The sequence below is a fragment of the Hibiscus syriacus genome, unplaced genomic scaffold (assembly GCF_006381635.1).
Source record: "Hibiscus syriacus cultivar Baekdansim isolate YM2019G1 unplaced genomic scaffold, ASM638163v2 tig00110462_pilon, whole genome shotgun sequence".
Lineage (NCBI taxonomy): Eukaryota > Viridiplantae > Streptophyta > Magnoliopsida > Malvales > Malvaceae > Hibiscus > Hibiscus syriacus.
This window is the reverse complement of record NW_024062747.1, coordinates 1,912,833-1,938,460: the sequence shown is the minus strand read 5'-3', so window position 1 is coordinate 1,938,460 and position 25,628 is coordinate 1,912,833. Positions and strand designations below refer to the sequence as shown.

General features: G+C 32.2%; 3 protein-coding genes across 3 annotated transcripts; 2 read left to right on the top strand and 1 right to left on the bottom strand.

Moving 5' to 3' along the window:
- The first annotated feature begins 449 nt into the window (after positions 1-449).
- Positions 450-2,605, top strand: LOC120126840 (fatty acid hydroperoxide lyase, chloroplastic-like). The gene is made up of 2 exons (XM_039144909.1): positions 450-730; positions 2,237-2,605. Exons 1-2 carry the CDS (start codon positions 488-490, stop codon positions 2,603-2,605), a joined length of 612 nt encoding a protein of 203 aa, XP_039000840.1. The 5' UTR covers positions 450-487.
- Positions 2,606-17,233: 14,628 nt separating this feature from the next.
- On the top strand, positions 17,234-17,638 carry LOC120126839 (probable inactive linolenate hydroperoxide lyase). The gene has a single exon (XM_039144908.1). The coding sequence runs from the start codon at positions 17,234-17,236 to the stop codon at positions 17,636-17,638; it is 405 nt and encodes a 134-aa protein (XP_039000839.1).
- A 291-nt stretch (positions 17,639-17,929) lies between these two features.
- Positions 17,930-20,598, bottom strand: LOC120126838 (CCR4-NOT transcription complex subunit 9-like). Its single transcript, XM_039144907.1, has 9 exons — positions 20,470-20,598; positions 20,086-20,157; positions 19,619-19,708; positions 19,199-19,241; positions 18,976-19,082; positions 18,725-18,820; positions 18,377-18,576; positions 18,206-18,275; positions 17,930-18,040 (listed from the first exon to the last, which is right to left on the bottom strand). The coding sequence occupies exons 1-9, from the start codon at positions 20,596-20,598 to the stop codon at positions 17,930-17,932; spliced, it is 918 nt and encodes a 305-aa protein (XP_039000838.1).
- Between the last annotated feature and the right edge of the window lie 5,030 nt (positions 20,599-25,628).

Sequence of the window (25,628 nt, the reverse complement as noted above, 5' to 3'; positions counted from 1 at the left end):
CAGTTTAATAAAAAAGAAGTGAAAATAGTAAACGTGGGCATGATGAACTATATACGTGTATATATTTTGTCAGCGATAGAACTATTTCAGACTTGGTGGGTCTCGATAGGTCCTTTTCTTTCTGTTTGTTTTGTCTGCCTTCTGAGTCCGACTTACAAAGAAACTATTTCACAATTTCTATAAAGAGACCAATTTCCAGTTATGAGATTATTAAAATTTAAAACCAATACCACAGAACCAATATTTTTTATCCAAACTAAACCTTCTTGCTTCTCGTGGCCATGGCGACCATGATGATGAACATAACCCCATCATCATCATCATCATCAGCACCACCGTTGGCAACTGAGTCTCTATCAGCACCACCATCATCAAAGCTCCCACGCCGTACAATCCCAGGATCACACGGCCGGCCTTTGATAGGACAAATATCAGACCATCTCGACTACTTCTGGTTCAAGGACCAGACACGTTCTTCAGGTCGAGAATGGAGAAGCACAATTGCACTGTTTTCCGTACCAACTTTCCCCCGAGTTTCCCTTACTTTTCGAGATCGGTAAACCCCAACGTCATCGCCATCGTAGACTGCAAGTCTTTCTCCCATCTTTTCGACATGGAAATTGTCGAGAAAAAAGATGTTTTGGTCGGCGACTTCATGCCTAGCACCGAGTTCACGGGCGACACCAGGGTTTGCGCTTATCTTGATACCTCTGAACCTAAACACGCCCAGGTATTTCTTCATTTTCTTTTTCTCCTTACTTAACTTGAGAGCTTCGATGTTTCTTCAAGAATTTGAATTTAACAAATAACACAATAAGTAAAATTATTCGGTTCACTCACAAATACTGTAATAATATCTCTTGTAGTTTCGAGAATAATAAAAAAAACATGAGTCCAATATCATATTTTTCATGAATATATCATAGTTATTAAAATGTATTAAGCTAGTTTATAATGTTCATAAATCATATTGATAAAGATGGATAAATCTGTTACCTATAGGGACCACATTAGTTTATATAGGTGATCCCTTCGTTTCTTTGGTTACAAAACATTAGCTATAATAGGCCGAATCAGAAAATTTTAGATGTTAAAAGAACTTGGGAATAGGTCTTAATAGTTTACACAAACCAAATGGTATATGGTAAAAGAATTATTATTTTTTGAAGATTTGAGTTTGAGCATCAAGGATGTCAGGGTGTGAGCGTTTAATGTTGAGAGATTGAGAGTTATTTTTGAATATATATTAAATTATACTTACCCCAAATTAATAAAAAAAGAAAAGAAAAGAAAATTATTTTTTAGAGGTATTGAGCTCAAGCGATTAAGTTTGTGTTTATCAATAGTTAATTAAGATTTTGAATAAATACAACTTCATAATCATTTTAAACTATTAAAAAAATATATGATGCTAAATTAAAAAAAAAACTAGAGATATTTTGTCAGACAAATAAGAATAAATTATGAGTATTAAAATTTTTAAAATTTTTAAAATTTTATTTTTAGTTTTTGTATAAAATTTTTTTTAGAAAGGTGTAGATTGATACCCTTTCGTAAGGTTAACTATGTGATTGGTAAATACCTTGCTTGGATCTTGGGAAAAGCCAAGGGAAAAAAGGGAAATAGAAGGATGGGAAAATGGAGTAGTTATTTCATACATTATTTGCAAATATCTTATTAAAATATAATTTAATATGAATTATGAAACATATATTGACAAATTTCAATGTTATTTTTTAAAACTTTTTTAGAGATATATCAAACATGTAATTGCTTATATATATAAAGCAGATAATTAAAGCAATTGATGAACGATAAACAACTGAAGTAAAGACATGAAGATTTTCATTATCCCGTCCGGCCAAAGACATGCAAAAGTTTAGTTGAAAGGGATTTGTGAAAAAACTATTTTCTTCATCCGGTGTGATTCATATAATGTATCAATGGGAAGATGCTCGAATTATATCATAATTCTGAAAAAATGTTCCGATTCACACAGTTTTTTTTGAGAATATACATGAATCATACAATAATTAAGATTTTTTTTGTAATATCTTATAATAATAATAATTTTTATAACATCTTATATGAGATAAATTTTTAAAGCAATGTTTGTTTGGACAGTTTTACATAAATAATATAACAACTATTATTTTTTTATAATTAAAAATTTCTACTAACTTGTATTATTATTATTTAATTCATGAGCATTTAAATAATTTGATAAACACCACAGATCAAGAGCTTTGCCATAGACATACTGAAGCGGGGTTCCAAGGTGTGGGTGAAAGAACTCCATGTCAACCTCCACAAATTCTTCGACGCCATCGAATTCTACACTGCCAAGGAGGCAGCTCATCCTATTCCCCACATCTCCAAAACTTCATCTTCAACTTCCTCACCAAGTCCCTCGTCGGCGCCGACCTCGCCATCGACCCCGAAGTCATCGTCCCTTCCCTCCACCTCAACACGTGGCTCGCCCTCCAACTCCTCCCCGTCATGCCCTTCCACGTCATTCATGTTAGAAATCAAACTTAATTCTAACAAAGTCAAAAATTACGGCTATGGAAAAGTGAAGAATTTCAACAAGGCAAGCAAAGTATAATGACCACGTGAAGGAAAGTTTGAGGCGACAAAGAGTTGCGTCAAGCAATAATGAGGTGGCAACAACTTTCTTAGTAGTTTTGACAACATGCTCATGCTTAATAATTAAGGAAAAAAAAACGTGGCAATAGAAGAAGAAATTAGCAGCAAAGTTAGTCGGTTATATACTTCTATAAATATGGTTAGATAGTTTTAGTTTAGAATGAAATACAAGAAATACAAATGAGGAAAATCTTAAAAAAGCAAGAATGAGAGATAGCTTAGCAAAGCTATTAGAGAGAGGGTAAAGCTTAGAAAAGAATAGTGAAGTTGTGTTTGTAAACTAGCCGCAACTAGTGTTGTAGTATTGTAATATTGGGATAACGTCGTTGTAACATATTTTACCAAATATTAATAATATTTTGAGTTATAAAAATTGTTGAGAGCCCATCTATGCTTCCAACAAGTGGTATCAGAGCTTGGTTCGAGTTTAACGTGGAGGAGAAGATGGCCAACATGATTCAACCTCAAATTCTGAGATTGACAAAGACAAATTATGGCAATTGGAGCATTCAAATGAAGGCGTTACTAGGCTCCCAAGATTGTTGGGATATCATCGAGGGTGGTTACACTGAGCCTGAAAATGTAGTAGCAGAAGCAGCCCTGGCCAATGAAGAAAAGAAGGTATTGAAAGAATCCCGGAAAAAAGATAAAAGAGCGTTGTTCTTTATTTTTCAAGGAGTAGACGAATCTACCTTTGAAAAAATTTCTGATGCGAAGACCGCAAAACAAGCGTGAGAGATTTTACAAAAATCTCTACAAGGTGTTGAAAAAGAAAAAAAGGTACGCTTACAAACTCTCAGAGCTGAGTTTGAGATGTTAAAAATGAAAAATACAGAAACCATCGATGATTATATTAGTCGTGTGAAAGCAGTCGTAAATGAAATGAAAAGAAATGGTTAATCACTCGACGATGTTAGAGTGATGGAAAAATTTTTACGGTCATTAACAAGAAAATTCGATTAGGTGGTTGTGGCAATCGAAGAATCTAAAGATTTATCCCAAATATTGATTGATGAGCTTGTGGGTTCACTTCAAGCCCATGAGCAGAAAATGAAACAAAATGAAGATTCTGAAAATTTGGAGCAAGCTCTACAAAGCAAGATGAATGTCAATAAAGGAGAAGCTAGCAGCAGCTATACATGAGGTCGAGGAAATCATGGTGGTTATCGTGGAAGATACAAAGGAGGACGAGGAACTCGTAGACGTGGTTGTCGATCATATGGCACCGATCAAATAAATGAAAACAATCCAACATCATGTCGTGGATGAAGATTCCGAGGCCGAGGTAGATGCATATATCAACAAGGAAATAAATCCCATGTATAATGTTATAATTGCAATAAGCATGGTCATTATAGTTATGCGTGTAGATCTGCTCTTAAATAAGAAGAAAGAAATAACGTAGCAGCAGTTGAAGAAGAAAATTTGAAAAATCTCATGTATTCATCACTTATAAAGGAAATGAAGAATTCAAGAAAAATATTGGGTATCTTGATAATTGTGCCAGCAACCATATGTGTGGTCAAAGGGAACTGTTTGTGAAATTAGATGAAACAATCCATGGGCGAGTAACGTTCGGAGATGACTCGCACACAGAACTAAAAGGAAAAGGCGAAGTCATGATTACTCAGAAAAATGGAGAAAAGAAATACATTTCAGATGTTTATTATGTACCTGCATTGAAAAGCAATATCACCAGTCTTGGTCAACTCCTGGAAAAAGGATATAAAGTGCAGATAAAGAATCGCTCGCTTGCCATCAAAAATAAAAAAGGAGAATTGATAGCCCAAGTTGATATGACTCGAAATCGTCTCTTTACAATTGATATCGAGTTGGGAGAAGTCAAGTGCATGAAGACCGTGATCAAAGATGATTCATGGTTATGGCATCTAAGATATGGACATCTTGGATTTTCTGGATTGAAGCTGTTAAAAAAAACAAGCATGGTGAAAGGACTACCAGAGATCAACCCTCCAAATCAATTATGTGAGGCTTGCATTAAAGGAAAGCAACATAGATAAAGTTTTGAGGTTGGTAGATCTTGGCGTGCCCGAAAACCACTTGAGATAATACACACAAATATAACAGGTCCTTTTGATATACCATCGCTTGGCGGTAACAGGTACTACCTAACTTTTATTGAGGATTTTAATAGAAAATGTTGGATTTATATCATGAAAGAAAAGTCAGAAGCTGTAACACCCTCAAACTGTACCGACCTGGATACGAGTCTGAGGTGTCACATTGACTTTTCAAACTTTGACTCTTGACGAAAATCAAGGAAATTTAAAATATTCATTAAAATAACATTGTTACTTTATACAAGTTAACCAAAATAAGACAAAAAGGATCAGAGCATTTGTTACTAACACTTTTCTTACATGCCAACACACTATATACCATCAAAAAACATACTTTATCAGTTACTTCTGATATGATCTTCTAGCAGTGCTGCTGTTCTTGCCACTCATATTTCTGTTCTTCCCGATTCTTGGTACCTACGTGTAAATCACTTAGACGCTAAATCATAGACTTAGTGAGGCATCATAAAACATATAATACATTTATAACATGTAACAATATAGGCATACTATATTCTATCATATTATCCAAACTCATTTCATTATCTCAAACAAAATCATCTCAAATTACATATAAATAAATAAATAAATAAATATGCATAGATCATTATTAATCTCCTTATTAATCCCTGTGCATTCGTGATTTAATACAAGCAATGGTAACATGATAAAATACAATCATACAAACTCTTTTCATATCTTTTATAGGCTCATGTACATTACTGAGAACTTAAGGTATTTGAGTACATTGAGGTAGTGCACTACTATGCTGTCACCACAGCTCGTATAAATGTCCCGAATGACCTATCCAGAGGTCATAAAGAACCTCGACAATTGTCCATAGGTCCCGAAGAACCTAGGTAAACTATCCATATGTCCCGTAGAACATAGGTAAATTGTCCATATGTCCCGAAAGACATAGGTAAACCCTCGACTCTTGGCATGCCAACTATACCCCTAGCTCTCAAATCACATAACATGAGTATTATCATTTATATCAATTCACATATTAACATCACTTATTCATATCATTCTCTTATAAACACATATATCTTCTTTTCTATCACGTATCCCATGTACGTGTAATCATTGATCTTATAATGACATATTTATTTTCTTCTGTCACATACCACATGTATGTGTAAAACTCTTCTCATATCATATAATATGTAATACAAGTGCATGTAATCACATATTAAATATGATAACATAGATCATATCACTCAGTCTTCTCTATATGCACATATCACATTCATATTTCATAGTCATATAAGTTCATAAATTTATATACATATCTATATCATGTAACATTCACTATAACATATAAACACATATGCATATAATCATCCATCTCATACTCTACCACACAAGCATTTGAGTACATTCATATAAGTCATATAACATGTGGTGAATCATATGTAAACATATATAACTTACACACATTTAATCCAAACTATAATATATGCATGTTCATATTATTATACTATGACATTTATCTCGGAAATAGACTTATCTCAAGTCTTATTTCCATGACCTTATACCTATTTTATGCACTCACATTAGCCTTGCTTGCTTTGATTTGATCCTATTCCCTCGATTGTTCCGGAACAGTATTACGCTCTAAATCTATATAGCAATACATTGATACATATCAGTATACTAATTGATATATTTTAAACTATCACTTTTTACACTAAAAGAAAGGCTACTTCATCTCTTAATGAAGGTATGTATCGATACACTCTATAATGTATCGATGCATTCCTTAACGAGTGCATCGATGCACTATCTATGCATCGGTACACAATTCACATTTGATGTTTTTATCTTAAGAGGGTGCATCGATGCACTCCTTATGCATGGATGCACTAATTGCATTCGATGTTTATTTGTTTAAGAGTGCATCGGTACACATTGAATGTGCATCGATGCACACAACCCAGAAATTCCAGTTAGAGCACGAAATTCACTTTCTTTTTAGCTCAACTCTTCATATTTCATTCCCTTTTATATTCTTAACTCACATACACATATTCAAACTCATTTCTATTCATTAATCACCTTTTTAACCTCAAAATCTTATCCTCTATATGTAATTCAAGAATTACACTAAATTTTCAACGTGTTCCAAATTCAATTATATTGTTTCTAACTTCTTAATTAGACCATTGACAAGTCAAATTTGGTCTGGAAATCTAATAAATGTCTTTCAACCAAGATTTCATTTATTCACTTACTTCCTTTAATCATTTCTATACCTTTCCTCTAATTGTTTTATGACAATTTAAGCTTTCCTTAAGCTTAAGAGTCACTTGATAATCAAAACCAAACTTGAAATTCAACTGAAAATCAACTAATAAGAACTCTCACATTTGCCTTGAGCTCCCACGTATGAAGAAGAAAGGAGAAAAAGAGGACTCTGGAAGATGGGATATTTATTCCTTTCATCCACGTGGGTTACTCCCTTAAAAGGAAAAAAAAAAGAAAAATCTTTCCTTGCAAAATTACCATTTACTTAATTTAATAATTACCAACAATCATCCTCTAAATGTTCCAATTTAGTTCATGAACTTTTAAATATTTCAAAATCAGACCCCCAAAGTTTCAAAATTTCTATTTTAGTCACTAGCCCAGATTTTGGGATATTATTAAAGCGTTAGAAAATTGAAAGAATTTAAAGCAATGGCGGAAAAACAAAGCGGTCAATATTTGAAGATACTCATATCAGATAGAATAGATGAATATACATCAAAGTTATTTGAAGAATTATGTAAAGAGCATGGCATCGTCCATCAGCTGACAGTTAGATACACGACACAACAAAATGGAGTTGCAGAAAGAAAGAATCGTACAATTATTGACATGGCAAGAAGCATGATAAAAGGTAAGCAACTACCGAGAAATTTCTGGGCTGAAGCAGTTCGATGTGCAGTTTACCTATTGAACCGATGTCCAACAAAAAGTGTGAAGTATATGACGTCAAACGAAGCATGGAGTGGACAGAAACCAGGAGATGAACACCTCAAGATTTTTGGATGCATCGCATATGCCCATGTTTCTGAACATACCAGAAATAAGCTTGATGTCAGAGATGAAAAATGTATTTTTATTGGCTATTGTAACATCCTAAATCAGGGTCAGAGACTAAATTGCAAATTTTAAAAACTATGTGCTCAATTTTGAAATAAGTTAAAAGTTCATGGATTTAATTGAAGAAAGTTGATGTTGGATTTAATTGTAAAGTTTGGAAATAACAAGGGTATTATGGTCTTCTCTAAGAGAAGATTTTTTTATTCTCTTTTAAGGGATATAAAAACGTGGGAAAGGAGATAATTTCTCCAGAGTATTCTTCAGTCTTCTTCTTCCTCTTCTCCACCGTGAAGCCTTGTATAAGGTAAGTGGGTCTTCAGTTGATTAATTCTTTCGATTTAAAGCTTGTTTTGATTCTTGGGATGTTAAGAAAGATTAAGGAAAGCTTTAGGTGGCTTAAAACTCAAAGATTAACAAGTTATGAGAAATTAAGAAAAATGAGTTTTTAAGTGAATTTTTGAAATAGAAGGAGTTAATAGATTTTGAAGTTTAATTTTACTTGTCAAGGGTTAAATTAAGAGATATGAAGTGATAGAATGGGTTTTAGAACATGTTGGAAATTTAGTGTGATTCTTGAATGCCATGTAAATGATAGAATTTTGAGTTTAAAGAAGTGATTATGGAGTAGAAATGAGTTTAAGTATGTGTATGAAAATTAGGAATATTAAAGGGAGTGAAGTATGAAGTTTTGAGCTGAAAATGAAGTGATTTTCGAGCTAAAAATATGATTTCTGGGCAAGGGGAATCGGTACCCATTCAAGGGGAACGATACCCCTTCAAACGAACAAAAATTTCTAGAATGTCATGAGGGAATCGATACCCCCATAGTAGGGAACCGATTCCCCCTAAAGGAAAATTGTGAATATTGGTTTAATAAGTTCGTTTAAGTTGTTAGTATCAAATTACAAGGTATATGTATCTAATAATTGTCTTAAAATGTATAATTATGTAGAATCAGAGCCTAATCAAGTCCCGGAATCATTGACAAGTAAAATCGATCAGGGGGAAAGATAAGAGATTGGAATTGACTAGTGAGGCCAGGTGAGTGCATACAAGTTAGTTTATGATGTTTAACGGAAATAAGACTTGCGACAAGTCTATTTCCTATATTAGAAGGCCTGAATGTATGATCATATGCATATGTTTGATTTGGGTATATGCAATATATATATTATAGTATGTATTAATTGATTTTTGTGAATGCATGCAGTGTGATAAGTTATATGAATTAATATGAATGATCTATAAGATTACATGAGAATGTGAAATAGGTTATATGATAGGTGACCATACATGTTACATAGTAAATATGATCAATTATAAGAATCAATATAATAGATTTATATGACTACATGAGAAGGGTGATGAGTTAAATAAGATTAGACTATATAGTAATATAAGAATAATATATTAGTGAAGGGAATTGAGTATAAATGATGATGCCAAACTATAAGATAAGTCTTATAGAGAAGAAGTATATTTAAAGAGAATTATGATATAAGATTTAAGTAAAATTTAACTAAATAAATAGATTAAACTGGTATAAATGGAAAATGAGATAAGTTAGGTAGCATTTACCTAGGAGATAACATAAGATTATATGAATAAGTAGCATAAATGACATAAGGAAAACTTATATGTTATATGATTTAAGCATTGAAATGAACAAAAGATATATTCAGGTGAAGTTATTCGATGATATGAGTATATGCCATTATTATACGGTTTAGATGAAATACTATACATGAATAAATGTGATTGTGTGAGAAATGATAGAAACTATATGAGAACATGTATATGTGAAAGTAATCTATGTGATGATATGTTATATGAATACAAGAACCTGAGATATGTAACATGTGAATTATATGGAAATGATCTACGTGTAAGTAAACTATGTGACTATGTGATTATATGAAAATATGATAATAAGCTATGTTCAAAAACTATGAGACTACGTGCCCAGGTAATATGAATATGTGAACATGTGAAATGACATAAACGATAATGCCCGTGTTATGTGTCATGAGAGCTAGGGGTATAGTTGGCATGCAAAGAGTCGAGGGTCTACGCGGTCCTTTGGGACATATATATATTCTTTGGAACATGTGTGAAGTCTTGTGAGACACATACTTGATCCCTAGTATATGTATATGATTCTTAAGGAATGATATGTGGTCCTTATGGACATTATTATATGGCACTTCGGTGCATTTCTACGCGGCACTACGGTGCAATTCTACGTGGCACTTCGGTGCATTTGTACGAGATGTGGTAACAGCATTAGTGCACAACCTCTATAGACTCACATATCTATAGTTCTCACATGTGTTCATGGGCTAATAAAAATAATAAGATAAATAAATTTGGTATGATTATATGTTTAGTTCGTTGTGAACTGATATATGTGCTATGATGTGATAATTAAGGATATTATGGATAAGAGTATAAAATTATAAGGACAATTGTACAAATTGATAATAATATAAATGATTGTACGTAAATATGTATGTTTTGATATAATGATATGTGTGTTTCTCGTGACATAGTACAAGTGCATATATATGTTGATGTATATGTAAATGAGCTATATGATTTGATAGCATAAAACAGTCATGCATGATTAGTGGGTATGAATTTCATTATATGTGTTTTTTATGCCTCACTAAGTCATCGACTTAGCGTGTGATTGTTTCACACGTAGGTTACAGAAGTGAGAAGAGAAGAGAAGAAGTGTAAGACAGGTCAGCACATCCCTTACAAAATTTCATATCAGAAAATAGAGGATTTAAATGTTTTTGGTTATTTTGAGTATAGTTGGCATGTACTAATTGGTTGAATTAGTCATGCTCTGATTGATTTTGGGTATTGTGGTCAATTTATATAACTGGACCGCTTTTACTTTAATGAAAGATTTAAATTTTCTTTGAATTTTGTCAAGTGTCAAAGTTTAAAAAGTCAATGTGACACCTCAGACTCGTATCCGGGTCGGGTACGGGTTGGGGGTGTTACATTTAATGGTATCAGATCTAAGGTTTAGCCGATTCTCGGTATAAACCGAAGTCCAAAGTGTCATAAAATGTGTACATGCCAACATAAGGTGAAAAATTCTGATATGATAGTGTAAGGAGTGTGTTGTCTTGCTAATAGAAATAGATTGCTAAGTTATAATAGAAGTATGATTATAGTAATTTCGAAGTGAAGTAAGAGGTGATATTACTGATTGTTATAGCAATTCACCTGCTCTGGCCAGGCAGGGGGAAAAGCGGACACTTCAGGAAGTGCCTCGTAATATCAAATACTGATTTCAGAAAGTTGAAATCATATTAGAATAGTGATAGAAAGTTTTCACAGGTCTGAATTAAAAAAGTGATATGAAGTATTCTTATTATTTCATGGATACGATTGAATATGGTGAACAAGTATCACCATAAGAAAGTTAAAAGATTTAAGCATGTGGCTAGAATTGTAGAAGAGTTCAAGAATAAGTGAATCAATGACCAGTTTATAAGATAAATGCAAACAGTGTGATGAATTTGAAACAAAGAGATAGTACTGTGTATAAGCCAAAATGTGGATATTATAAGGGTTTGCATTCTAGATGAAAAGAGTTAGCGTTGGCTAACCATATTATGTGATGAAAAGTGTATTGGAGTTAAAAGATTTGAATATATTGTTAGGATAATTTAACCGAATATGAAACGGATATGGATATAGTTGTGTATCTCGATCATGTAATTGTGATGTAGTGAAGGAGAAACAGATTCGTATGGTTAAGGAAATTTATAAAGTAATAGAAAAGTTTAAGCATCAATATATATCAGCAATCAGTTTATAAGACAGAGAAAGTTAGAATGCTTAAGTTTGAAAACAGAGGAATCAGAATGTGTAGGGATATGAATGTAGTTTGATAAGTCGAAGAAATTATTGTTAAGTTATTTGAAGGAAAAATGATGTATGTAAGTGAGGTATGGAGGGTTTGTGCCTAGACGAAAAGAATATTATTGATGTTAAAATTGTTCTTTTCAAGAAGTGATGAATTGTATTAAAGATCTAGAGAGATCTCAGAAGAATTAAGAGAATTAGTATCTCATAAAAATTGACATTATCGAAGAGAGACATAGATTATGATTGTCAATTACAGACTCGGTTTGAATTAGTTGTATTCCATAACAAAGGATCAAAACTTGATGAAAGACAGATACACTTGAATAGTAGAGTCTGGTACTGGAAGATTAAATAAGGAGTTAAGAATGAATATAAAGTTAAGTCAGAAGGGAAAGTAATGGATTGGATTAAAAGTTCTGCTAGAAAATAGGTAAAGTAGAATTATTTAAAAAGGATCAAGTGATATAGGTGCATTGATGATTGATTTATAAGATAAAAGAAATTGTAATGCCTGAGTTTGAACCTAGGAATTGCATTGTGAATGAGTAAGAATGTGAGTTGAATGAGTCAAATAAATTAATGCTGAGTTAGTTCGACTGGAAAGAGTAAAGGATTAACATGTTTGAAGGAAGTAAAGTATATGTGTATTATGATTTGAATAAGGACTTTATGAAGAATAATGTATGTGCAAGGAGTGTTGATTATCAAAGTTATGAAGAGATGATAAAGATTAGTAATCAGAGATGAGCATAAGTGAGAGGAAAAGAGTATGTGAGCATGAAAGAAAATATATATGATTTGTGTATAAGGAGATTTTGATTTTTGAATGAATAAAGGAATAATGGAATAAGGAAATGAAAGGAAAAAGTTTAAAGAATCAGATGTGATAAAGGTTATGTTTCTTGGTCAAGGAGATTTAGTCAGAGGAATAAAGAATAATTTATATGTATTAAGGAAATTTAAGAAGTAATTAAGCGTTGATGGAATAAAAGTTCGTTATTACTGCAAGGTAATTAAAGATTGATAAGGAATTTGATTGATTGATGATTTTGAGTGATAAGAACTGATGATATTGGTTATATGATAAGTGACGTGATAAGGGATGTAAAAAAAGTAGTTGAAGAACTAAGGGAAAGAAAGATTAAGTAAAGGAAACAACATGAGAACATTAGCAGACATGTTCTTATCAATGTGTGCAGTGAAAATTCGAGGACAAATTTTCTTTTAAGAGGGGAGATTTGTAACATCCTAAATCAGGGTCAGTGACTAAATTGCAAATTTTAAAAACTATGTGCTCGATTTCGAAATAAGTTAAAAGTTCATGGATTTAATTGAAGAAAGTTGATGTTGGATTTAATGGTAAAGTTTGGAAATAACAAGGGTATTATGGTCTTTTCTAAGAGAAGATATTTTTTATTCTCTTTTAAGGGATATAAAAACGTGGGAAAGGAGATAATTTCTCCAGAGTATTCTTCAGTCTTCTTCTTCCTCCTCTTCACCGTGAAGCCTTGTATAAGGTAAGTGGGTCTTCAGTTGGTTAATTCTTTCGTTTTAAAGCTTGTTTTGATTCTTGGGATGTTAAGAAAGATTAAGGAAAGCTTTAGGTGTCTTAAAACTCAAAGATTAGCAAGTTATGAGAAATTAAGAAAAATGAGTTTTTATGTGAATTTTTGAAATAGAAGGAGTTAATAGATTTTGAAGTTTAATTTGACTTGTCAAGGGTTAAATTAAGAGATATGAAGTGATAGAATGGGTTTTAGAACATGTTGGAAATTTAGTGTGATTCTTGAATGCCATGTAAATGATAGAATTTTGAGTTTAAAGAAGTGATTATGGAGTAGAAATGAGTTTAAGTATGTGTATGAAAATTAGGAATATTAAAGGGAGTGAAGTATGAAGTGTTGATCTGAAAATGAAGTGATTTTTGAGCTAAAAATATGATTTCTGGGCAAGGGGAATCGGTACCCATTCAAGGGGAACGATACCCCTTCAAACGAACAAAAATTTCCAGAATGTCATGAGGGAATCGATACCCCCATAGTAGGGAACCGATTCCCCCTAAAGGAAAATTGTGAATATTGGTTTAATAAGTTCGTTTAAGTTGTTAGTATCAAATCACAAGGTATAGATATCTAATAATTGTCTTAAAATGTATAATTATGTAGATTCAGAGCCTAATCAAGTTCTGGAATCATTGACAAGTAAGATCGATCAAGGGGAAAGATAAGAGATTGGAATTGACTAGTGAGGCCAGGTGAGTGCATATAAGTTAGTTTATGATGTTTAACGGAAATAAGACTTGCGACAAGTCTATTTCCTATATTAGAAGGCCTGAATGTATGATCATATGCATATGTTTGATTTGGGTATATGTGATATATATATTATAGTATGTATTAAATGATTTTTGTGAATACATGCAGTGTGATAAGTTATAGGAATTAATATGAATGATCTATATGATTACATGAGAATGTGAAATAGGTTATATGATAGGTGACCATACATGTTACATAGTAAATATGATCAATTATAAGAATCAATATAATAGATTTATATGACTACAGGAGAAGGGTGATGAGTTAAATAAGATTAGACTATAGAGTAATATAAGAATAATATATTAGTGAAGGGAATTGAGTATAAATGATGATTCCAAACTATAAGATAAGTGTTATAGAGAAGAAGTATATTTAAAGAGAATTATGATATAGGATTTAAGTAAAATTTAACTAAATAAATAGATTAAACTGGTATAAATGGAAAATGAGATAAGTTAGGTAGCATTTACCTAGGAGATAACATAAGATTATATGAATAAGTAGCTTCAATGACATAAGGAAAACTTATGTGTTATATGATTTAAGCATTGAAATAAACAAAAGATATATTCAGGTGAAGTTATTCGGTGATATGAGTATATGCCATTATTATACGGTTTAGATGAAATACTATACATGAATAAATGTGATTGTGTGAGAAATGATAGAAACTATATGAGAACATGTATATGTGAAAGTAATCTATGTGATTATATGTTATATGAATACAATAACCTGAGATATGTAACATGTGAATTATATGGAAATGATCTACGTGTAAGTGAACTATGTGACTATGTGATTATATGAAAATGTGATAATGAGCTATGTTCAAAAACTATGAGACTACGTGCCCATGTAATATGAATATGTGAACATGTGAAATGACAAATGATAATGCCCATGTTATGTGTCATGAGAGCTAGGGGTATAGTTGGCATGCCAAGAGTCGAGGGTCTACGCGGTCCTTTGGGACATATATATATTCTTTGGAACATGTGTGAAGTCTTGTGAGACACATACTTGATCCCTAGTATATGTATATGATTCTTAAGGAATGATATGTGGTCCTTATGGACATTATTATATGACACTTCGGTGCATTTCTACGCGGCACTACGATGCAATTCTACGTGGCACTTCGGTGCATTTATACGAGCTGTGGTAACAACATTAGTGCACAACCTCTATAAACTCACATATCTATAGTTCTCACATGTGTTCATGGGCTAATAAAAATAATAAGATAAATAAAGTTGGTATGATTATATGTTTAGTTCGTTGTGAACTGATATATGTGCTATGATGTGATAATTAAGGATATTATGGATAAGAGTATAAAATTATAAGGACTAATGTACAAATTGATAATAATAGAAATGATTGTACATAAATATGTATATTTTGATATAATGATATGTGTGTTTCTCATGACATGGTACAAGTGCATATATATGTTGATGCATATGTAAATGAGCTATATGATTTGATAGCATAAAACAGTCATGCATGATTAGTGGGTATGAATTTCATTATATGTGTTTTTTTATGTCTCACTAAGTCATCGACTTAGCGTGTGATTTTTTCACACGTAGGTTACAGAAGCGAGAAGAGAAGAGAAGAAGAGTAAGATAGGTCAGCACCTCCCTTACAAAATTTCAGATCAGAAAATAGAGGATTTAAATGTTTTTGGTTATTTTGAGTATAGTTGGCATGTACTAATTGGTTGAATTAGTTATGCTCTGATTGATTTTGGGTATTGTCGTCAATTTATGTAACTGAACCGCTTTTACTTTAATGAAAGATTTAAATTTTCTTTGAATTTTGTCAAGAGTCAAAGTTTGAAAAGTCAATGTGACACCTCAGACTCGTATCCGGGTCGGGTACGGGTTGGGGGTGTTACAGCTATGATGAAAGAAGCAAAGCTTACAGATTATATAATCCTCTTACTAATAAGGTAATAATTTCAAGAGATGTCGAGTTCGATGAAGCAGAATATTGAAGATGGAGCAAAGAAGAAAAGAAAGTTAAAGGACTATTTTTTAATGAAGATAAAGATAAAGATGACGATCTTATCAATCAAGATGCACAAGTTGATGATCAAGGTCCTCAACAAAATATACCATTGTCGTCAAGCAGCAGCAGCGGTGCTAGCAACATAATAGAAAATTTTGAAGCATCTCCCACAGAAGTTTGAAAATCCACAAGAGAGAGAAGAATACCAGAAAGGTACAATGATTATGAATTAAATAATGTTTCATTATTTAGTCTCTTTGAAAAGAGTGATCTCATAACAAATGAAGAATCAATTGGAGATGATAAGCGGAGAAAAACTCGGAATAGAAAATCAAGTTTGAGGGAGAGTGTTAGAAATCAAACTTAATTCTAACAAAGTAAAAAATTACGGCTATGGAAAAGTGAAGAATTTCAACAAGGCAAGCAACGTATAATGACCATGTGAAGGAAAGTTTGAGGCGGCAAAGCGTATTCAATTGTAGCAAGCAACAATGAGGTGACAACAACTTTCTTAGTAGTTTTGACAACATACTCATACTTAATAATTAAGGGGAAAAACGTGACAATATAAGAAGAAATTAGCAGCAAAGTTAGTCGGTTATATACTTCTATAAATATGGTTAGATAGTTTTAGTTTAGAATGAAATACAAGAAATATAAATGAGGAAAAGCTTAGAAAAGAAAGAATGAGAGATAACTTAACAAAGTTATTAGAGAGAGGGTAAAGCTTAGCAAAAAATAGTGAATTTATGTTTGTAAACTAGCCGCAACTAGTGTTATAGAATAACGAAGTTGTGTTTATAAACTATCCGCAATTAGTGTTGTAGTATTGCAGTATTGGGGTAACATCGTTGTAACGTATTTTACCTCGTTTCATTAATAGTTCGAGTTATATAAATTATCGAGTGCCCACCTACGCTTTCAAAAATTCATCCCCTCGAAGAGATATTCCTTCACTCTTAACACTTACCCTTTCACCTTCATAAGAGGGGACTACCAAAAACTCTACAACTTCATCGAACAGCACGGCAGAGAAGTTGTGCGGCGCGGCGCGGAAGAGTTCAGCCTTCCTTTATCGGAAGCAATCCGTAACTTGATCTTCGTTCTTGGGTTCAATGCCTTTGGTGGTTTTTCTATTTTTTACCGTCATTGCTTAACACTGTGGCTAGTGATAAAACCGGGTTACAAGCCATGCTAAGAGAAGAAGTGAGAAAACTATCCGATCCATCAACGAGCTTGAGTTTTGACTCGGTGAAAGATATGGAGCTGGTGAACTCAGTTGTTTACGAGACGTTGCGGTTCAATCCGCCTGTCACGCTTCAATCTGCACGAGCAAGGAAGGATTTTGAACTCACTTCTCATGACTCGGTTTTCGACATAAAAAAGGGTGAGTTGTTGTGTGGGTATCAGCCGTTAGCTATGAGAGACGGTAGAGTTTTCGATGAGCCATTGAGTTTCAAGCCGGACTGGTTCGTGGGGAAAGGGAAGGAATTGCTGAGTTGCTTGTTCTGGTCGAACGGGCCTCAGACCGGGTCGCCTAGTGAGTCAAATAAGCAATGTGCAGGAAAGGATTACGGACACCGTCGGCTTCGTTAATTCTAGCTAACGTGTTTCAAAGGTATGATTCAATCAGTGGAGGATCTGGTAAAGTCAGCCGTTGAAAAGGCCAAGTAATTGGCACTTCAAACTCTGATGTGTCAAATTCATAAACATTAAATAATAAAATTTGTAAAATCAAATTGTCTGATAAAATTGTGAAATAAGTTATGTTCGAGTTCAATAGATACTTCTACAAGTCTAAAAAGTTATGTATGGGGTATTGATATTGTGTACTGTCTATTTCAAGTGAGTGCCTCGACCAGCCTTAATAAGGTAATTTTCACTCCATCATCGAATGAATGGCCCCGGCGACTCGCCGGTAGATCGAGTGGTGGAGCTCTGTCTGATTTTTAGATTGCAGATCAATTGTCGCAGGTTACCAAGGGATTCTGGATCACCCTGGAAAGGAAAATAGTACGAGGAATAGTTCAAAAGGCATCGTTTTTATTCTCTAGAAACACATAGCTAAATCCCAAATTCACATTTCGCACTCAAATCCAAGCTTTTATTCTGCTTGAGATTTCACAAGAACCCGATGCAAGACATGAAGTTTCTGAAGCTTACTTGAAGGATATTGACATATTTGTAATCCATCAACTTCCACGGAATGTAGCTTGACAATTGTGGTCGTGTCCTACTTGTAACAAGAAGTTTCAAAATTCAAACAATCAAAGAATAAACTGGTACATATGGATATATTACACATGTACATGGACAACATGTATTTTTGGCTACCTTTGGTTTTCCGAGAGCCTGAGATAGCAACCGATGACGTTTCTCAGCAGGCGCAGTAGATTTTCTTCATCTTCTTCACCAAGTCTCTCTACTAATTTTGCCAGACATTGGCTTACCGAAAGGTATCGCTCCGCAAGAGTGAAACAGTACTTGAGACCTTCCTCATTCAGTAAGATTCTGTAAATTATAAATGTGGCAACCTGCAGTGTTCATTATATTAGCGGCTGATAATGTTGGCTTCAAGAATATAGCAAAGTATGTTGGTCCTAAAGCATCCGTAATTTATCAAGCCTGAAAATTTTATAAGCCAATAAGTATTGTTGATTTGAAGAAAGTGGAGTCACTCACTGTTTTTGACAACGTTCTGCCAAAATCCATGCAGCGTAGGCAACTAGGAAATATTTGGGTAGAAAGAAGGTATTCAATCACTTCTGGATCATCAACCTGCATAAATTGAAAACTCAGAAAAACACGAATCGAAAGAAGGTAAAATATATTAAATGAAAAACCATTCAATAAAATTCCATGAGTTCTAATGATGTATTTATTCTGCAAGAGATTGACACGAAAACAGAAGAGAAGATGTGAGGGAAGGGTACCTTTGCTAGCGAGCCAATGACACCTAAGCTGGTGAGCCTTAGACATTCATAGTTCCTTTCACTGCTCATAGTGTTCAAGAAGGGATAAAGATACACTGGCAGAGTAGCTACAAAGAAATATTTCAATTAGAGCAGTTCTTATGATGCAACCAACAGAGATTTTTATAAAAGGTATACTGATACACAAAGCTTCACGTATTTAGAGGACTAAAAGTGAAATTACCTCTAATGAATGGCATCTTTGTATCAGGGTGAGAAGCTAAAGACTGTGAAGATACAAGGAATGGATGTAATTAAGTTTTTCAAAGAAATAGAAATTAGCATAATGTAAAAATACAGAAACGAATTCTTAGCTCCAAGCTTAAGATATTAAAGTATGTTACAATAACAATAATTCATTTTATACAATACTATAATACATGTTTGTACCAGTATCCATTGATAGAATCATTGAATACTTAACACAGCGATAATTAAGATAAATCTAATGAACCAGAAAAAGAATGAAATTAAATAATATCTGAAACTGAAAAACATATATCCATGAAAGTTCTTCCAAGATAGAAGTAGAAAAATGAACCAATGAGTTAAAGACTAAAACTTGTCAATGTTCATGCACAAAAATGAAACTAGAAGAATGGACCTGGAGAAGCGCTATGGCATTGCAAACTTGTGTTACCGCTCTTTCTTTAAGGCTATCGGATAATAACGGACGGTAAGCTGAAGTTATTACCTGAATAATGAAAAGGTAAACAATCATTTAGTATTGAATTGGCGTGGGCCTCAATAAAGCTTGCAAATCTATGATTTTCTTGGATAATAACATTGGTATGGTAGACAAAGAGTAGTATTCTAGAGATGCATGAGAATTGATTATTGCATGAGAATAGATACATAAAACATGCTCACTAGATGAATGAGATCAATGTTACTCAAATCTGATGGCGAGTGTTAGTTACAAGCATGTATTAGGGTAGTGTTTAATGTTACTCAAATTTAAATATGATATAAACACTGATACTTTGAAAAATCGGATGCCAACCCTAATGCTTAAAATTAATAAAAATAAAAAATCAAAGTAACATAGAATGAAATAGCAAAACGGCCTACCTCTAAAAGGATCTTCGTAGTACCAAAAGAATTCCATAATAAAATTGCCAACTTGTCACAAGTTTGTCTATTCTGGGGAGATAAGAGAAGATTACAAATGAGCCAAAATATCATAAGAACTTATTATTACTAGAAAGCTATATAACTATCTAATAATCAGAGCCCTAATTTTGGTGAAATAAGATGTCAAAATAACTTGAAAAGTATTTTTCTTAGAAAAAAGAGACTAACAATCATGGGGAAAAAATAGTGAGTCTTTTAAAAATGGTTCTACCAATCATCTGAAGATTAGTTCATATAATATAATCTTTATATTCAAGTGTATAATTGAATCGAGTATTTCTTTTTTACTAGAAACCAAACAAAGAAAGCTGAACCTGATACCTTACACAGAAGGTCAAGAGACTGCTCTCGAGTTTCTTCAGAATGGAGGCCACGAATCAAACGAGTGATGACAGCAGTATCGTTGTGGGAGGGGTCGAATGAGGGTGGAGCCGCCCCTCCTGAAACCATTTCCTCCGTTGGGTAGAGACTAGAAAAGAAGAGTGAAATCTGTGGGTGATATGTTTCTCTTATAGATATGAAATTTTCTAATACTGCATTTATTAGTCTGAGTTGCACAAGGAAATAACCAAAGAAAAAACAGAAGAGTAGAAAACAGTAATGACAAAGAGAGCGAGTCGTACGTTTTCTTGAACAGGCACCCACTCACACTCAAATAACCTGACTCGCTGATTTTGCTTCAATCCGCTGTACCTCAATTTCAGGGTTATTTTTTTAAAAAATAAAATGCGAATCGAATATGGCGCTTTGGAGTGGAGCAGATATGGTAAATGTTTGTTTGTTTAGATTTTACGTTAAACTACACCGTCACTCGTTTTAAATTGAATTTTCCATTGATTTTTTTTTTAATTTCAGTTATAGCATTAAAATTTTATAATTTAAATATTCAATCAATAAAATCTAAACAACACAATTTCTAATTAAATTGATAATACATACATATCTTAAAGACGTAATTGTTCGAACTTTAGAGATAAAGACTAATCATATTTATATACGTTCAACAAAACAACATCACTTTAATGTGATTGTTGATGTTTAAAACAATGAAGTTTTTTTAGAATTATATAAATGCTATTTTTTTCTTCGTTTTATTTCTCTTCTTTCCCCCCGTTTTTCTTAGTCTAAAAATCGGTCAAGCCCAATCATATTTATCAACGTTCATCAAAGTCAATCACAATTCACAATCATCAATTATCATCAACATCGATCGAAATTTCACAAAATACATCTTTTGATTTATTTATTCTTAAATCTAAATTCAATCTTTTTTCTTTCTAAATTTAACCAAAATGGCCTAGATCTATAAAAAAAAATTAGCCCTCGGTATTTATTCAAATGATCACTTTTGTCTTCATTATTAATTTTTGAAGATTTTAGCCTTCAATATTTTAATTTTTGATCAAAATAGCCCCCGTTGAATGAAAATCATTAATTGATTGATAGTCGATACATGTTGCTGATACGACATTTTCACACGTGATTAATTGGTCATGCAACACATGTCACATCATCACTATATATAGGGACCAAAGTAATCATTTAGGTAAACATTGAGAATTAATTTTGTCATTATATATATATTTATTTATATTGTAAAACCCCACTATATTTTTGTTCATGTCATTACTATGATAGAAGATCCGTTATACTGTTTAAATTTTAACGCTTCAATGCTTGTATTGAAGCAAAACGAAAGATTAGTATTATAATTGAATAAAAAATCTAAGATAAGATTTATTTAAACTCTAAAATTAAGTAATATTAATGTAGTTCATCCTAAATTTTATTTGAAATTTGAAATTATTATTTTATCTTCGTACACTGTGTTTTTTCCCTTAATCATTGTAGTGTACATCTGTTAACATAATGTGTTTTTATTTTGGTAAACTGGTATTGTGAACTTAGCACATGTAAGGTCAACAAGTTGATCAATGGAGAAAATTGGGGGTTGGACTGTTTAACTAATTTCTTGGACTTCTACTCAACGCATGTATTCAAACCGATATGAAACGGGCTACTGTTTCTTTTCAATCTGATCTTTTAGCTCATTTCTAGGTTAATCTGTTTTGTTTTGCTTGTCCATATTTCATTGTTTTCATATTTAATAGGAGCCAAATTAATAAAATAAATATACCATTTAATTTATACAAGTATTTGTACGTCATAGATGTATCAGAATTTTTTTAATCTTTTCACTCGTATAAATAATAGATGTGTCCTAATATAATTTTACACTGATTAACTAATTTATTTTTTAAAATTTATATCCAAACAAAATCTCTTTATCTATCCATTATCACTCATCTTTTATTAAATGCTTAAACTATAATTTATTATTTTACTAACCATTTTTATTATTTTTTAGCAACTTATATCATGATAATCAACCTATTACAAAGTGGAAAACGCTAAATGTGGTTGGTCACGGCAAATGGCCACATTCAAGGGGGGAAAATGTTGGTGGTTGAATGTGAACTTAAATTTTACGTGACTAATGATTTATTTGCATGGACTGTAAGCATGTAATACTACGAGCAGTGTACTAACTCAATGGTTTCATACTTAACAACTCTTCTTCAGTTCTTATTCTTCTTTTTTCCGGTCAAATATATATATATATATGATCACCGACATTAAAATTATGGTATTTATTCATTTTTATCATGTAATAATCATATTTGGCTTTTTATATGTGATTTAAAAAATAATATATAATTTTTAATATTAAATAAAATTTTAGTATCCACCCAATTAAATATTTCATCCCGGCGCCATACATATTATTTTAAAATAGGTTTTAAAATGAAACTATTATTTAATTAGCCACAATAAACTAGTGTTTTCACATTCACTTTCTTTTTTGGATAATTAAGATATTATTACCACAAACCAATCAACCAAACAAAATAAATCTGCACAGCCTATACAAAATCAGTGCACAACCTATACAAAATCAATGATTGGTAAAATTATAAACCCCAAGCATTTCAAAGGAAAAGGTTAGTGCTATCTAGCCGGTTGAAGCTTTTCCCCTAAGACAGAATCGAACAACATCAGAAATTTCAGTAAACAATTGTTCAACAGATCTAGATCGAGCTTGGAAAATTATTTGATTTCTTTCCTTCCATAAAAAATAGATGAAAGCAGACCACGCTATCTTCAAAATGAAGGTGATAAGTGATTTTCCTTTCCATGATGTGCTTGCTCTGTCAACCATTTCATCCCATGACAAATTTGAAGAGTTTAATCCACTATGGTTCAAAACTGAATTCCATAAGCAGACAACAAGTGAACAATCATAAAATAAGTGCTTCCGGGTCTCTTGAGAGTTTCTGCAGTTAACGCATAAAAAATCTGTGATAATTCCCATATTTTGCAAATGGTCTCGGGTAGACAATCTGTTGTGAAGAGCCATCGAAACGATTAAACTATGCTTCGGAATATGCATTGGGAACCAAATAAGTTAGACATATTAAATAAATTAGATTCAAATAATAATAATAAACTCTAGTAGGTACTATCATGTGGTAAAAGTTGAAAAGCTATAAGATTGAAAAGCAAGTTTTTAATAATGACAAGAAAGATTAAGTAAGGGAAGTAACATGAGAACATTAGAAGATATGTTCTTATCAATGTGTGCAATAAAAATTCGAGGACGAATTTTCTTAAAAGGAGGGGAGAATATGTGTTATAATCACTTAAACGAGTTTTTGTTAAAAAGGGTTATAAGAATGATCCAGTTTTCCCATGCATTTTTATTAAGAATTCTAGAACTGGATACATTATTATTACAAATTTAAATATCATTGGAACTCCTAAAGAAATTCAAACTGAAATTGATTGTTGGAAGAAAGAATTCGAGATGAAAGGCCTTGGAAAAACAAAATTTTGTTTGGGGTTATAAATTGAGCACCTAAAATATGGAATCCTTGTGCATTAATCAACGTATATAGAAAAAGTGTTAAAACTATTTTATATGGATAAGACACATCTAGTTACTACCCCAATGGTTGTAAGAACCAAGTAAAGATCATTTCCGTCCTCGGGAAGGTGATGATGTTTTTATTGGTCCCGAAGTATCATACCTTAGTGCAATTGGGGCATTGATGTATCTTGCTAGTCATACCCGACCTGATATATAATTTTCTATAAATTTGCTGACAAGATTTAGCTCATGCCCAACTCGAAGACATTGGACTGGAGTTAAGCAAGTATTTTGTTTTCTCCAAGGCACAAAAGATATGGGTCTGTTTTTCCATAATAAATCCAAAACAGAGTTGATTGGTTTTACAGATGTAAGATTTATGTTAGATCCTCATAATGGTAAATCATAGACATGATATGCTTTTATATATGGTGGTACATCAATCTTTTGGCGCTCCAAGAAAACGATTGCATCAACTTCTTTTAATCATGCAGAAATCTTAGTAATCCATGAAGTTAGTTGTGAATGTATATGGCTAAGATATATGATTCAACACATACGAAATAAATGTGGTTTATCATTTGAAAAAGAAGTTGCTACTGTTTTGTTTGAAGGTAATACAACATGCATTGAACAACTCAAGAGTGAGTACATCAAAGGTGATAGAACAAAACACATTGTACTTCAATTCTTATTCATTCATGACCTTCAGAAGCTTAAAGAGATATAAGTTAATCATATCAGTTTAGGTGAGAATTTGGCAGATTTATTCACTAAGGCACTTCCTACATCTGTGTTTTAGAAGTTAATACACTACATTGAAATGTGTCACATTAGATATTTCAACTGATGTAGCCATTAGGGGAGTAAATACGCGTTGTACTCTTTTTCCCTTAACCTTGTTTTTTTCCTCTGGTTTCCAAGTAAGGTTTTTAATGAGGCAGCATGTCAAGCGTACAATTATATGCTCTTTTCTTTCACTAAGTTTTTGTCCCACTAGGTTTTTTCTAATAAAATTTTAACGAGGTACAATTAGATAATGGACATCCAAGGGGAGTGTTATAAATATGTTGTGTGAATTCCATTATTACTCCTATTAGTTAATGTGACTTTTAGCATTCTTCAATGAATTGAGAAGATGAAACGTCAAATGACTTAACTCTTCACATGTATTATAATTATTAGAGAACATTCTTCACCCCTATATATATATATATGAGGTTCATGTACTCATCAAAATAAAGAAAAATATAGATACATTATCTCAATTTTCTCTCCCATGTTTCTCCTTTATTTTAAAAAAATACAAAAAAATATAATATTATAATTTATATTAAACTTAATATTATCTCATTCAATAATATTATTTATAAAATTTAAATTTAAATTCTTACATTAAAAGTGTAATGTGTTGCATTACTCCGTCAAATATTATTATAACTTATTATTTAATATAATATAAAATTTTATATAATATATATATTTTAATCGTAAATATCAAAATTTAAAACTTTAAACCTTAAGTCACAAACTTTAAATTTTAAACTCTATT